The sequence below is a fragment of the Hemitrygon akajei genome, chromosome 4 (genome assembly GCF_048418815.1).
Source record: "Hemitrygon akajei chromosome 4, sHemAka1.3, whole genome shotgun sequence".
Classification (NCBI taxonomy): domain Eukaryota; kingdom Metazoa; phylum Chordata; class Chondrichthyes; order Myliobatiformes; family Dasyatidae; genus Hemitrygon; species Hemitrygon akajei.
The window spans coordinates 81,123,110-81,139,631 of record NC_133127.1 but is presented as its reverse complement, the minus strand read 5'-3'; the positions used below and the strand labels follow the sequence as shown (position 1 = coordinate 81,139,631).

Genomic DNA, 16,522 nt, shown 5'->3' with positions numbered 1-16,522 from the left:
TCCCAAGACTTCTCTCTTTTACAGAGGACAACTCCTTCTTCTCTGATATTTCCTCCTAGCTCAAATTCCTGGAAAATTTCTTGGAAATCTCTTTAGTGTGTATTTCAGCATTTTCAAATTCTTCCTATGATGTTGTGACCTGAACCATATGCATATGTTTTATATTGTTCTACCCTAACCTTCCTTATCTTGTACTCTGAAGGAAATCAACCATCATGTCTTCAGTTCTGTATTCAGTTTCAGAGAAAGAAACTTGGGTCAGAAAAAATTGTGTTTAACTTTAATGAAGACAATTATAAGACAATAGCATTGGCTAAAGAAGACTGGGTAGTTAACTGACCAGAAAATACAGGAGATAAATTGCAGATATTAAAGGAGACATATCCCAGTAAGGAGGTATTAATCAACCATTATTACCCAAGAAATTTAAAGAGTGTATTAAGATGAAAGAGAAAACATATAATTAGACTGAAGTAAATGGTAGATCTGAAGGCTGGGATAAATTCAGGATCCAGCAAATGAGAGCAAAATTAATAAAGAAAATAAAATAAATCACGAGGGCAATGGATCAAGAGTATTAGTACAACAAAAGTTTTGCAGACTATTTTAAAGGAAGACAGAAGTCTAAAAGAACATATGCCCCTTGACAATGTAACTAGGGAAATAGCTATGGGGAACAAGGAAGCGTCTGAGGAGCTAATTATGTATTTGGCACTGGTCTTTACAGTAGAAGACATACAAGCATCCAACTAACCTTAAATCATTCCAGCAAAAATTAATTATAGAGGAAGAGTATGAGTCAAATTACTGGGGCAAAAGGCTGATAATTTTCCTGGCCCAGATGGCTTACGCCTTAGATCCCTAAAAAAAGTGACTACTTAGAATTAGTTATAATCTTGCAAACATCATGAAATTCTAAGAAGTACCAAAGGATTAGAAGACTGCTAATATAACAACCCTATTCAAAGAGGAAGGGGATCAAAATACATGCAGTATATTAAGAGCAGGAGGATAACTAGAGAGAGGGTGGGACCACTCAAGAATGAAGGAGGGAACATTTACTTGGATGTGGAGAATGCGAATGAGGTACTTAATGAATACTTTGCTTCAATATTTACCAAGAAGAGTATGGAGGACCAGGAGATCAGTGCTGAGTGTATAAATGCATTAGGGCATTGAGAAGTCAAGGAGAAGGAAGAGTTGGGCCTCCTAATGAGTATTAAGGTGGATAAGTCCCTGAATCCTGATGGGATTTACCCCCAGGTTATTGAAGGAAGTAAGAAATGAGATTGCTGGGGCCTTGACCTCCTTGTGTCCTCTCTAGCCACAGGTGAGGTCCTGGAGGACTGGTGAGTGGCTAATGTTGTACCTCTAGTTAAGAAACATACAAGGGAAAATCCTGGGAACTATAGACCGGTGAGTCTCATGTCAGCTGTAGGGAAATTGCTGGAGAAAATTCTTAGGAGTAGGATATATGAGCATTTGGAAATCCAAGGCCTTATTAGGCAGGGCTAACACAGCATGAGTGGGACAGGTCGTCTCTTACCAACTTCGTTGAGTTTTTTGGCAAGGTGATGAGAGAGATTGATGAGAGTAGTGCAGTGGATGATGTGTATCTGGATTTTAGTAAGCTGTTTGCCAAAGTCCCTCATGGGAGGCTAATCCAGAAGATTAAGATGCATGTGCTGGGACCTCTATTGTTTATGATGTATATATATATATATGTATATATATGTAGATGGGTGGGTTAGTAAATTTGCGGTATAGATCAGATTCAGAGAAATGGCAGATGGAGTTTAACGCAGATAAATGTGAGGTGGGGTAAATGTAAGGAGACGGTACACTGTTAAAGGCAAGGTCCTTAACAGTATTGCTGAGCAGAGAGATCTTCTGATCCAAGTTCATAGCTCCTTGAAAGTGGCTACACAGGTTGACAAGGTGGTTAAGAAGGGTTATGGAATGGTTGCTTTTATTAACCGAGGCACTGAGTTCAAAAGTCAGGAGGTTATGTTGCAATTTTATAAAAACCCTGGTCAGGCTATATCTGGAGTATTGTGTACATTTCTGGTCACCCCACTATAGGAAGGATATTGAGGCTTTGGAGAAGGTGCAGAAGAGGTTTACCAAGATGCTACCTGGTTTGAAGGGCATGTGGTATCATGAGAGGCTGGATAAACTTGGGGTGTTTTCTCTGGAATGGCAGACGATAGAGGTTTAAGATTATGAGGGGCATAGACAGAGTAGACAGGCAATATCTGTTTCGCAGGGGTGATATGTCTAATACCCAAGGGCGTGCACTGAAGGTGAGAGGGGGTAGATTCAAGGGTGTTGTGAGGAGTAAGTTTTTCACTCAGAGAGTGGTGGATGCCTGGAAATCACTGCCTGGCATGGTAGTAGAGGCAAATACATTAGAGGCTTTTAAGAAACGTTTGGATAGGCACATGGATGCAAGGAAGATGGAGGGATATGGACATGGTGTAGCTAGTAGGGATTAGTATTTGGGTGTTTTTGATTTGCTTTTCAGCTGGTTCGGCACAACACTGTGGGCCAAAATGTCTGCCCTTGTGCTGTACTGTTTTGTGTTCTATGTAAAAAGTAGACGATTATCAATAACAATTATTGGCAAATGTTAGAATAAATTAGCAAGGAATTACTAGCAGCACATTTCAAGCAGAGTCAGGATGGCTCCATGAAGGAGAGATCACATCTGATAAATTTACTGAAATTGTTTTGAGGAAGCCTCAATTCGAGCAAATGTTCATCCAGAAGGAGAGTCTTTGACAAAATATTAATTCTCTTTCCATAGATGCTACTTGACCTGCTGAGTGTTTCTAGCATTTAGCTGACTTTACACAGATGTTAATAAGTTAAGTAAGAGGGTTAAATATTGGGAAAGTGTTTTCTGTGAAAACGTGTTGTTAATTTTAGAAGAAAAAAAATAAGGAAATAAAGAGTATAATATCCATGACTAAAAGTTGTGTCTATGTTTCTATACCTATGTTTCTATACAGGCCTCAGTATCCTACTGTTGTTGTGCAATCCAATGTCTAATTTGTTCGCCTGAGAGTATTGTCTAAAATTTCAGACTGAATTTTTCACCCAACAGGACAAGCTGATATTTTCAAATTATACATTTTATATTAACCATATTCTATCTGCAAATAGAAATGTACTCAAAGAAAAATAACCCACCTTGTAGAGACGAAAAATGTTAAAAACATGAAACTCAGCTGAAGGGAAAATACTAAAAGAAAAAAGGAAATAATATTTGATATTGTTAAAAACTACAATTATTTTCAATGTGCATGCAATTAGAATGAAAAACCAAACAACTATTAACATAAATTCATATTAAACTTTTCAGCATTTTATCCTTTTTATTGTCAGATTTTTAACAGTCAAGTATAAATTTTCATGCACAATATTAACAATGAAGTTATCATTATTATTTGCAATTTATTAAAACAACTGCAAGTTCCTTATATGAATACTAGTCAACATGATAATGGCCCACTCTACAATTTCAAACATATCTATATGACTTAATAATAAAATTTGTTAAAATAATTAAACTAGTAATATCAAAGAGCTTACATAAAGAAAGCATATCCAGCAGTTAATTAGAACCACTGCTATACTAAACATCAGTTTCATCTTGCCCTAAACTGTGTAACTTCTAGTATTAAAAGTAATTTATATCAGAATCTGAAATCCTATAACAATTAAGTCCAAAGATTACACTCAATTCAAAAACAAAAACACAATGCTTCTGAATAAAATTTTAAGTAAAAATTGCTGGAAACATATTTGAATACTAGTGTTTTTGACATAGGCTACTGTAATCTTCAAACACAAATGACCTTCAAAATATTTAGTTCAGATTGAGTTCAGAATTATAGTGAACTAATTTCAGGCTGTTTACAAGGTTATCCTGAATATATAAAACTTGGTAATAGGGGTTATAACTACAAACCCCATTTCCAGAAAAGTTGGGATATTTTCCAAAATGCAATAAAAACAAAAATCTGTGATATGTTAATTCACGTGAACCTTTATTTAACTGACAAAAGTACAAAGAAAAGATTTTCAATAGTTTTACTGACCAACTTAATTGTATTTTGTAAATGTACACAAGTTTAGAATTTGACGGCTGCAACACACTCAACAAAAGTTGGGACAGAGTTAAAATAAGATTGAAAAGTGCACAGAATATTCAAGTAACACCAGTTTGGAAGACTCCACATTAAGCAGGCTATTTGGTAGCAGGTGAGGTATCATGACTGGATATAAAAGTAGCGTCCATCAAAGGCTCAGTCTTTGCAAGCAAGGATGGGTCGTGGCTCACCCCTTTGTGCCAAAATTCATGAGAGAATTGTTAGTCAGTTCAAAAGGAACATTTCTCAACGCAAGACTGCAGAGAATTTAGGTCTTTCAACATCTACAGTACATAATATTGTGAAAAGATTCAGAGAATTCAGAGACATCTCAGTGCGTAAAGGGCAAGGTCGGAAACCACTGTTGAATGCGCGTGATCTTTGAGCCCTCAGGCGGCACTGCCTAAGAAACCGTCATGCTACTGTGACAATTATATCCACCTGGGCTCAGGAGTACTTCGGAAAACCATTGTCACTTAACACACTTAACACAGCTGCATCCAGAACTTGAAACTGTATTACGCAAGGAGGAAGCCATACATCAACTCTATGCAGAAACGCCAGCGAGTTCTCTGGGCCCGAGCTCACCTCAGATGGACCGAAAGACTGTGGAACCGTGTGCTGTGGTCAGATGAGTCCACATTTCAGCTAGTTTTCAGAAAAAATGGGCGTCGAGTTCTCCGTGCCAAAGATGAAAACGACCATCCTGATTGTTATCAGCGAATGGTGCAAAAGCCAGTATCTGTGATGGTATGGGGGTGCATCAGTGCCCATGGCATGGGTGAGTTGCATGTATGTGAAGGTACCATTGACTCTGAAGCATATATTAGGATTTTAGAGAGACTTATGTTGCCATCAAGGCAACGTCTCTTCCTGGGATGTCCATGCTTATTTCAGCAGGACAATGCCAGACCACATTCTGTATGTAGACACAGAGTGCGTGTGCTTGACTGGCCTGCTGCCAGTCCAGATCTACCTCCTATTGAAAACGAAGAGGAGAATCAGACAATGGAGACCACGGACCATTGAGCAGCTAAAGTCTTATATCAAGCAAGAATGGACAAAATTTCCAATCGCAAATCTACTACAATTAGTATCCTCAGTTCCAAAACGATTAAAAAGTGTTATTAAAAGGAAAGGTGATGTAACACAATAGTAAACATGCCTCTGTCCCAACTTTTGTTGAGTGTGTTGCAGCCATCAAATTTTAAATTTGTGTATATTTACAAAATACAATTAAGTTGGTCAGTAAAACTATTGAAAATCTTTTCTTAGAGCAAACACGAGGGAATCTGCAGATGCTGGAAATTCAAACAACAATACACAAAATGCTGGTGGAACACAGCAGGCCAGGCAGCATCTATAGGGAGAAGCGCTATCGACGTTTCGGGCCGAGACGAAACATCGACAGTGCTTCTCCCTATAGATGCTGCCTGGCCTGCTGTGTTCCACCAGCATTTTGTGTGTGTTGTTGTTTGAAAATCTTTCCTTTGTACTTTTGTCAGTTAAATAAAGGTTCACGTGAATTAACATATCACAGATTTTTGTTTTTATTGCATTTTGGAAAATATCCCAACTTTTCTGGAAATGGGGTTTGTAGCTGTGAATTCCATTCTTCCTAGACAGTCTCTTGGGATTGAGGATGACCTTCTTCCTCTCTAGTTCTGCGGGTTCTAAGATGGCTGAGGTGACTAAAGTGGTACCTCTAGACACTGTCACAGCTGGGACATAAGATGTTTTATGGGATGAGTGGATGGGGTGCTTGGGAGATGATGTGCTCCTCTAAATTTACTCTGGGCTTCTAAAAGCTCTCTAGGGTTCACAATATCTTCCCTTATTCTCCTTCATTTCGAATGGTTCAGAGATCAGGTTTCCATGAGTTGGTGGGAATGCTCTTCTTTTTCAAGGAGGCTTTGAGAACATCTTTAGATCTGTTCCTCTGTCTCTTACAGTGAGCTCAAAATAGAATGTCTATTTCAGGAGTTTAGTATCAGGCATCTGAACAAGGTGGTGTGCCATTTACAATTAACATGTATAACAAGTTGATTTGGGAGACGATGATGATAGTTTGCTTTGGAGAATTTTGAATGTACTCCTACAGTGTTTTGATGTACCAGCTGCATATATGTTTCAGAAGCTTACAAGAAATCAAGTTTCACAGCTGCCAGGAGATCTCTGCTGTTTTTAAGGATTTGTCTTAAAACTTTATTTTCCTCAGAAAGCAATGATGAATTTCATCATCTATGCTGGATACATAACAAGAAAACCTAAAAATATAGTGAAGAAAAATGTTTCGGTTTCTCTGGTTATAATGTATATGCCTTTCCAAAGCTGCAATGAGAGTGAGGGACTTTCTGTACATTGGAAAAGGAGTACTAGCACCCATTATATGCTATTTATAAGCAAAATAAAATTAACCTATCAAAATTACTTCTGATTCTTTTTTAACATCATGGTTCATAGTTGTGCTCTATGAAAGTGACACCAGAATGCTGAAGATATCACATGGACCCACCATATACTTAGGCGATTAGTTTCTTACAACTTACTGTGTGATCTAATCTTCTATAGCTAACAATGATCTACTTGCAATTAAAAATGAATATTATGTATTCTTATTGAATATTGTTTGTTACTTACTTATAAAAACAATTAATATAAGGCTAAAGGTATCCAGGTCAATTTTCGGATTGGAGAAAGTATCACAAAATGTTGAATATATGATCATAAGGAGCACACAGCTGCTAATAGCACCAAATGGTGGCTTCTTTCTTTCAAGCCAATCCTTGATGTATCGTCGAGCAATCTGTGCACAACAAGAAATCAACAAATTATGTTGGAGGCTGAGTCAAGTTGGGCATAACAAAATAAATGTGACACTAAAATGGCATTGAGGACATGGATTAATTCCACTGGTGAACACAATGGATTTCAAAGCTTTCCAGCTGCACAACTGTTCTGGGTGCAGGGGAATTCTAACAAGAATACATTTTAAACTATAGTCAAACACATTGTAGCAAAAACTCTTTGTTAGTTGCCACAGGAATATACCCATTAAGCTTTGCTTAAAATTTAATTCTCTATGAAGACATGCAGTAACTAGCTATTCTTCTTTGTGACCAACAATTTTCGTTTAACCTCAGTACTGCAAATATTGGACACCAGGAATTACATAAAGATGAATAATCAAAAGTGATCCTTAGAAAATTTTAATATTTAAATAGCTAGTATTGCACTAGGTTTCTCATTAACTATAGTTCATGCTTGAAACTTCAAAGATGAGGGAGCTTAAATATTCAATCTCTGAATATTCAGTCTAAATGTAAACCTGTATATGATGACATTCAAAATATATTAAAATAGGAGCATTATCAGTTGAAAACTAAATAATGAAGTGAAAATCAAATTACCAACAAAGATGCTAATTCTATTAATTAAAACATGATGAAATATTTCTTTGATTTGTATTTCAAACATCTTTTGACTTGAACTAAACAATTTGCCAACACACATTATATAAAATTGGAGCCAAAATAAAGTTTCTACATGACATTGAAACTTTTAACACAGAAGTCAAAAACATTACTTTGGGACCAGAAGACATTTTCACACACATACAGTATTTTCTGAGACAAAAATCTTTTCAATGATCAAAAAAATGCATTAGATCCATTAAGTGAATATGGACAATGTTTCGGAACACAATGTTTATTTTCACACTTCTGAGTACATCTATTTAAGGTCAATACATAAAGGGAGGGTGTTTGGGGATTGATGTTCTGTTAAGTTATTTGTGTGGAAGTGGGAATGCTTTTTGGGGTGGTCAGTGTGTGGAGGGAGGGGGTTGATGATCGGGATGCTGTTTGGTTTTGTATGGGGGGGTGGGTTTGATGTTTCTCTCAGAACGACTTTCATATTCTTTATGTTTTTGTGGCTATCTGGAGAATACAAATTTCAAGTTGTATATGGATATATGCTTTGATAATAAATTAACTTTTGAATGTTTAAGTACAATGAACTGTTAATATAAGCAATTAGTACCGTTGATCAGTCAGTTATTTCAGTATAAATTGTATATTTTATACATAGATATCAAGATTGCAATCTGATTTAAGTTCCAAATTATATTCGGTCATTAGAACACAGAACATAGAACAGTACAGCACTGTACAGGCCCTTGGTGCTCAATATTGCACCAACTTTTTTCCTGTTCTACAATCAATCTAATCTTTCCCTCCCATTATTCTTTCATCCATTTGGCTATGTAAGAGTCTCTTAAATGCCCCTAATGTATCTGCTTCTACCATCACCCTTGGCAGAGCATTCCTACCTCTGTTATGCCCCCCTATACTTTCTTCCAAACACATTAAAGTTATGCCCCCTCATGTTAGTCATTTCCGTCCTGGGAAAAAGTCTCTGACTGTTCACTCTATCTATGCCTCTTATCATCTTGTACACCTTTGTCAAATCACCTCTCATCCTCCTTTTTGATAAAGAGAAAAGCCCTAGTTCACTCAACCTATCCTCATAAGGCATACTCCCTAAATCAGGCAGCATCCTGAGAAATCTCCTCTGCAGCCACTCTAATGCTTCACATACTTCCTGTAATGAGGTGATCAAGTGTGGTCTAATCAGTTTTATAGAGCTGCAACATTACTTCACAGCTCTTTAACACAGTAACTTCACAAATGAAGGCCAACACAACATACCATATGCCTTCTTAATGACCTTTTCAACTTGTGCTGCAACTTTGAGGAATCTATAGATGTGAATCCCACACCGCTAAGAAACCTGCCATAACCCTATATTAAGTTCGACCTTATATCAAGTTTGACCTTCCAAATTAAATTATTACAAACTTTTCTGGAATGAGCTCCATCTGCCATTTGGCATCCTATCAATGCCCCAAGGAAACCTACAACAACCTTCCACACAATCCACAATGTCATCTCACAACTTACAAAGTTTGTACTAACACACTTTCACTTCCTCATCCAAGTCATTTATAAAAATCACAAAGAGCAGGGGTCCGAGAACAAGTCCCTGCTGAACACCACTGGTCACTTACCTCCAGGCAGAAAATTTTCCATCTATTACCACCCTCTGCCTTCTGTAGGCAAGCCAACTCTGAATCCACACAGCCAAGTTTCCATGGATCTCATGCCTCCTGACTTTCTGAATGAACCAACCATGGGAAACCTTGTCAAATGCTTTCCTAAACTCCATACAACACCACATTCACTGCTCTATCTTCATCAATTTGTTTTACTCACAAGTCTGATTGAACTCTTTTGTCATTTCCTTTAAGGATTCAATCAGGCTCGTGAGGCATGACCCACGTCCTCACAAAGCCATGATGACTATCCTTATGCTTCTTCAAATGCTCTTAAGTACTGTCTCTAAGAATCTTCTCCAACAGTTTGCCTACCACTGACGTAAGACTCAATGGTCTATAATTCTCAGGTTTATACCTATTACCTTTTTTAAACAAAGGAGTAACATTTACCACATTCCAACTATCCTGCACTACTCCTGTGGCTATTGAGGATGTAAAGATCATCGTCAAAGGCAGTGCAATCTCTTCCCTCGCTTCCGGTAGTAACATGGCGTTTATCCCATTGACTACAGGAACTTAACTATCCTAATCCCTTTCAAAAGCTGCTGAACAACCTCTTTCCTAACACTGAGAAATTAGGCACAGAAATAAATCTCTAATATATAACCATATTGCATAGTAAACTACAATATTGGGCTAGTGCCCCAAAAACTTGATAAACAAAAAGACCCAAGAAAGATGCGATTTGGTGTACATATTCATACAAAGATCCACAGAATATACTTGCATCAGAAATATCAGAGGCAACCACAGAACTTAGAGACTCATCCTCATAACTAAAGAGATGCATCTATGTAGGCTAGGGACTCACCAAAACAATTCTACACAGAGATCTGTAGCTTCCTGCAACCTCACATATAGGTTCACACATTGTGCTTGGGCTACTTAGCTTATGGAGATAAAGGTCATAGCCATTCTCAGCTTCCTAGTTTGCAGACTACTCCAGATTGCTCTTGTGATGTCACACCTCACAAATTTTTCAGACTATATACTCAGGAAAGGAATACTTAATGTACTTTTTTCAATAGCCCATGTGAGCAGACAGAGTGGGAATGAGGATTTGCCAGCATTGTAACCTCCCTGAAAGGACAATCATACACCACATTCATGTGGTATTGCTCCTTGGTATCAAGTCAAACAAGGCTGGTTGCATAGACTTGGATGGTCTTTATGAATCCCCTACCCACGAAGATGTCTCTAGTGTTTATTGTTTTCCAGCACCCTCTCTCCCTTCTCTTATATTTACAACATTCATTCTAAAGCCAGTAGGAATTGCTAGAAGAAAATTATATTCTATCTGTATCTCTTTAAAGTCCACATCCCATGGTCACAAATGTAAAGAGCTTGTAATAACATCAATAACACATGATGAAGCTGACACAGCATAGAGTTACTAAGCTCATGGATTTGAGCTTTGTCATTAGAAACGGGAACGGTGCCGGAGGATTGGCGTATTGCTCATGTTGTTCCATTGTTTAAAAAGGATCCTAAGAGTAAACCTAGCAATTATAGGCCTGTAAGTTTGACGTCAGTGGTGGGTAAATTAATGGAAAGTATTCTTAGAGATGGTATATATAATTATCTGGATAAACAGGGTCTGATTAGGAACAGTCAACATGGATTTGTGTGTGGAAGGTCATGTTTGACAAATCTTGATGACATTTTTGAAGAGGTTACTAGGAAAGTTGATGAGGGTAAAGCAGTGGATGTTGTCTATATGGACTTCAGTAAGGCCTTTGACAAGGTTCTGCACGGAAGGTTATTTAGGAAGGTTCAATCTTTAGGTGTTAATATTGAAGTAGTAAAATGGATTCAACAGTGACTGGATGGGAGATGCCAGAGAGTAGTGGTGGATAACTGTTTGTCAGGTTGGAGGCCGGTGACTAGTGGTGTGCCTCAGGGATCTGTACTGGGTCCAATGTTGTTTGTCATATACATTAACGATCTGGATGATGGGGTGGTAAATTGGATTAGTAAATTTGCAGATGATACTAAGATAGGTGGCATTGTGGATAATGAAGTAGATTTTCAAAGCTTGCAGAGAGATTTAGGCCAGTTAGAAGAGTGGGCTGAACGATGGCAGATGGAGTTTAATGCTGATAAGTGTGAGGTGCTACATTTTGGTAGGAATAATCAAAATAGGACGTACATGGTACATGGTAGGGCATTGAAGAATGCAGTAAAACAGAGTGATCTAGGAATAATGGTGCATAGTTCCCTGAAGGTGGAATCTCATGTGGATAGGGTGGTGAAGAAAACTTTTGGTATGTTGGCCTTTATAAATCAGAGCATTGAGTATAGGAGTTGGGATGTAATGTTAAAATTGTACAAGGCATTGGTAAGGCCAAATTTGGAGTATTGTGTACAGTTCTGGTCACCAAATTATAGGAAAGATGTCAATAAAATAGAGATTACAGAGGAGATTTACTAGAATGTTACATGGGTTTCAGCACCTAAGTTACAGAGAAAGGTTGAACAAGTTAGGTCTTTATTCTTTGGAGCGCAGAAGGTTGAGGGGGGACTTGATAGAGGTATTTAAAATTATGAGGGGGATAGACAGAGTTGATGTTGATAGACTTTTTCCATTCAGAGTAGGGGAGATTCAAACAAGAGCACGAGTTGAGAGTTAGGAGGCAAAAGTTTAGGGTTAACATGAGGGGGAATTTCTTTACTCAAACAGTGGTAGCTGTGTGGAATGAGCTTCCAGTAGAAGTGGTAGAGGCAGGTTCGATATTGTCATTTAATGTAAAATTGGATAGGTATATGGACAGGAAAGGAATGGAATGGAGGGTTATGGGCTGAGTGCAAGTCGGTGGGACTAGGTGAGAGTGAGTGTTCAGCATGGACTAGAAGGGCCGAGATGGCCTGTTTCCATGCTGTAATTGTCATATGGTTATATGGATTTGATCATCATAATATTCAACCGAAAACAAAGCTAAGTTTTACCCTGAATTGAAAATGGGGGGGGGGGGGGGGGGGGAGAGGAAGAGATAGAGGTAATGATATTGTAAAGGGTCAGAATATAGATGAGAAAGCAGCTAGTGAGTGGATCCTATGAAGAAGGACTTGCTCAAATAAATATATGACCCAGCAGCAAAAAATTATGAAATGCAAGGTACAATTGATTTTACACATTAAATTTATAAGTTACTACTGTGAGATGGTTTAAAAGTTTGTGATTGAGTCATTTGGTGTATCCATTTCAAAAAGATCTGGGCATTTATAAGATGTTTGGAAAATTGAATTAAACATTTAAAAAATGTATTATTGCATTGTAGAATTATCAATTAAAATGGATATTGATGGAAGTTACAGGAACACATTGAGATTTCAAAATTTAATTCCAATAGATCTCTGGTAAAGTGGCTTTACAGGGAATAGTTAATGTGGCACAATAGGCCCACTGGATCCATGCTGGCTCCAGTAGAACAATCCCATCATTCTCCTTTTCTTTTTTTCTGTGTTGCCCACTACCTATTGCATCCCACATAGCCAGATACTGTGATTCTTTTGCCACTCGTTGTCTCTAAGGAATACTTTATAATAGTCAATTAAAGGACAACTTATGGCAGCTAATTAGACTACTGGCATATCTGTGGGATGTGGAATGAAAATGGAACACAAGACGAAAATTCATAGTCATGCAAGGAGACATGCTGACTCCACACAGACACCACCCAAGTTCAGGATCAAACATCGGTCCCTGGAACTTTGAGGCAGCTGTATTAATTGCTGTACTACTGTGCCATGCAGTTGAATCTCTGGTATTGCCCTCTGCAATATCCTCAACCTAAGATGGCAAGAAATAAGCAAAAAAGGCAATCTAGAACTGTTTGACTCACTGCAGTTTCAAACATTCAGGCTTAAAGATGCCAAAAATGGCCAGGAGTGAACATGAACCAATTTCACTATTTCAGCAAATAGTAAAATTTGAAGGTACTGGCAATCATCTTGAATGTTACAATGAAAATGAAGTTTTGGAGAATGCAATCATCAACAGCATTGTATGAAGATAGTCCATTATCTACACTATATGTCTGCACTGATTTTGTTCATTTACAGTTGATCAAAAGAACACGGCAGCGTACAGGTGTACTGGATAAATTCTTTTGTTGATAACAGTTAGGAACTAATACACAGTTTTAAAGTTTTGTAGTATTATTGATAACGTTCTAATTTGTTTTGTATTTCCACTGAATAGATTATTTGTTACTCAGTTGAATGGTAGCTTGTCTTTTTTATACCTTTTTAACTGTTTTCATGAAACTCTGGCTAATTGGGGCAGCCACTTAATTGGATCAAAATGTACTGGTCCCAATGTGTCCCAATTAACCAGAATCTACTGTATTAGGGAAAATGTTAATTGATTACATTTTTAAAGGAATTAAAAGACTACTTGACAGGTGATCCTCTGCAAGAGTTTCCTTTGACAGTGTACCAAACATTGATTAGTCGGTATACTTTCCTGTAAAAATTTTAAACTAACACCATCTGGTGTGCAATCACATAATCTTATACTATCAGAATTTGCTCCAGTCATGCTACTCTGAAATCTGGATCCACCAATGTTATGCAATGGCACATGATTATCAGTTCAAAAATTGCAATGTAATTGAAGCTACAATAATGACTGGCGATATTGTCGGGGAAAATGTCTTCACCTTTCAAATACCAATTACTGCACTTAATTTACCTTTTCAGTTTAGGTGACTTCAGTTCCCTGTTCAACATAGTTTTGATATGAGCTTAAGAACAATCAACCTTAATCACAAAACTCAGCACTTTTCCCATGCAAGCCAGACAAAACACTTGAGAAAGTCAGCAGGCGAGGCAGCGTTTAGGGAAGCGAATAAACAGTCGACGTTTCGGGCCAAACTGCTTCAGCAGGACAGATGAAAAGCTCGATGAAGGTCCTGTTGAAGGGTCTCAGCCTGAAATGTCGACTGTTTATTCACTTCCATAGATGATGCCTGACCTGCTGAGTTCCTCCATTATTTTGTGCGTGTTGCTTTGGATTTCCAGCATCTACAGAATCTCTTGTACTTTTCTCATGTCAGCTATATGTTGGTTGCTTCAGATTTAGAAATATAAATAATATGTTTTCATGTGATTCAAAAGCAAGAAATATAGTGCATTATGAAGCACTTCAACATTGAACATCCTGGTTCAGAGAACCGTTGTCTAACTTCTATATACATTCAATGGTCAAATACATTATCTATATAGTTAAACAACAATAAACTTGACTTGATATCAAGTAAATACAAACACTGTGCATAGGTGGACACTTACTTAAAAAGTGCCAAATTAAAATATTTCTATATAAATTTTTATGTACAATATCTGTTTTTTATTTATAATTTAAGAATAAACTACATAATTTAACCCACCAATCAGATTACCCACAGACTCACTATCTATTTATTTTAGGTTTTATTTCATTTACAGGAAATATTACAAAATCCAACTGCATGGAAATAAATGCTAATATCAAGATTGCCAGAACAATAACCTGAAAGCTCATATTCCCTAAATGAGACTCAGTCAAATTTGAAATTTGTGGAACTAAAGGCAAATTATGACTAGCTTAGGAAAATGGCTATGACAAAAACAGGAAGTAGTGGTACTCAAATTGGCAAGATGTGATTTAAGTGTCCAACAAAAAATCGATATTGAAGCATAACTGTTTACCATATTTATTAGTAACCAGTGATGAACAGAAAGATTCAAGATTGTTTAATGTCATTTCCTGTACAAAAATGTAAAAGACAAAAAAAATTGTTACTCCAGAGCTGTAGCAGCACAATAAAAACGTAAAAGATAAAAATCACAATAATTAAAAAACTATGTATATAAATACATGATAGTTTATATAAATAGATAAATTGTACATCCATAAATTGACAGGAGGCTCTACATAAGGTGATTGACAGGAAATAATAAAGTAGTGGTGGGAGCTTGTGGGTAGATGTGTTCATCAGTTTTACTGCTTGCAGAAAGTAACTGTTTCTGAGTCTGGTGGTTCTGGCTACGTAGCCTCCACCCTGATGGAAGGGAGACCAACAGTCCGTGAGCAGGGTGGGTGGGATCCCTCATGGTGTTGCTGGCCTTTTTCCAGTACCTTTCTGCATAAATGTCCTTGATGGTAGGTAGGCTGGTACCAGTGATGGTTTGGGAAGTTTTGACTACCCGTTGCAGAGCCTTCCTGTCTGTCACAGTGCAGTTCCCAGACCACTCTTGATGTAGCTTGTCAGGATGCTCTCTACTGCGCAACTACTGTGAACATGGATGAACAAAGTCCTGCTTTCTTCAGCCTCCACAAAAAGTAGAGGTGTTGATGAGTTTTCTTGACGGTGTAGATGTGATCTGGGACCATGAGAGGTTGTGTGTCATGTACACACCCAGGAGTATGGAACTGCTTGAAATTTTCACTGTTGTACAGCTGATGAAAAGGGGAAGGGGTGGGTTGAGTGCTGCGAGTTCTCCTAAAAATCATCTGCTTTGTCTTGTTTAAATTAAAGAAGAGGTTATTTGCCAGGTACCAGGTCTCAAGCTCTTCCACCTCTTCTCTGTAGGCCATCTCATTGTTGTTGGAGATGAGCCCCACCGCTGTCATGGTTCACCACTGGCGAACTTGACAATGTAACTGCTCCAGTGTTGGGCCATGCAGTCACATGTGTGCAGAGTGTACAGTAATAGGCTCACCACACAGTCCTAGGGTCACCCATGTTAAGGATAATGGGGAACGAAGCACAGATGTACATCCTGATTATCTAAGGTCTGTTGGTTAGGAAGTCTAATACACTGTTGCACAGTGGTGTATTTAGACTATGGAGCAGCAGTTGTTCACTAAGGTCTACGGGACAATAGTGTTGAATGCCAAACTGAAATCCAGAAACAGCAATCTAACATTAGTGTCCTTGTTTTCTAGGTGAGTCAGGGCCAAGTGCATGACAGACCTTATGTCATCTGTCGTAGAGTGGTTCTGTCAGTAAGCATACTATATTAGTCCAATATAGCATGAATAGAGTTTTTGATATGTGCCATTTTCAGCTGTTCGCATGTGTCACTTCAGGTTGACTGGCGTCAGTGCCACTGGACGGTAGTAATTCAGTTCTGAAGGAATTGTGTTCTTTGATACAGGAAGGATGGTGGTTGATTTGAAGCATGTGGGGACAGTAACCTGGCCAAGTAATGTGTTGAAGATGTTCATGAAGACGTCAGTGAGTTGGTGTGACCACTCCCTGAGAAC

The 16,522-nt window shown here is 37.9% G+C and overlaps 1 protein-coding gene across 2 annotated transcripts in view; it reads right to left on the bottom strand.

Annotated features, from left to right (window-relative positions):
* slc10a7 (solute carrier family 10 member 7) overlaps window positions 1-16,522 on the bottom strand; it is a 233,959-nt gene that overhangs the window by 33,700 nt on the left and 183,737 nt on the right. For both annotated transcript variants that reach the window (XM_073042940.1, XM_073042941.1), the window contains exons 8-9: window positions 6,795-6,960; window positions 3,193-3,244 (exon numbers count right to left, since the gene is read on the bottom strand). In XM_073042940.1, coding sequence (XP_072899041.1) covers window positions 3,193-3,244; window positions 6,795-6,960 — 218 coding nt within the window. The remainder of the gene's footprint in view (window positions 1-3,192; window positions 3,245-6,794; window positions 6,961-16,522) is intronic.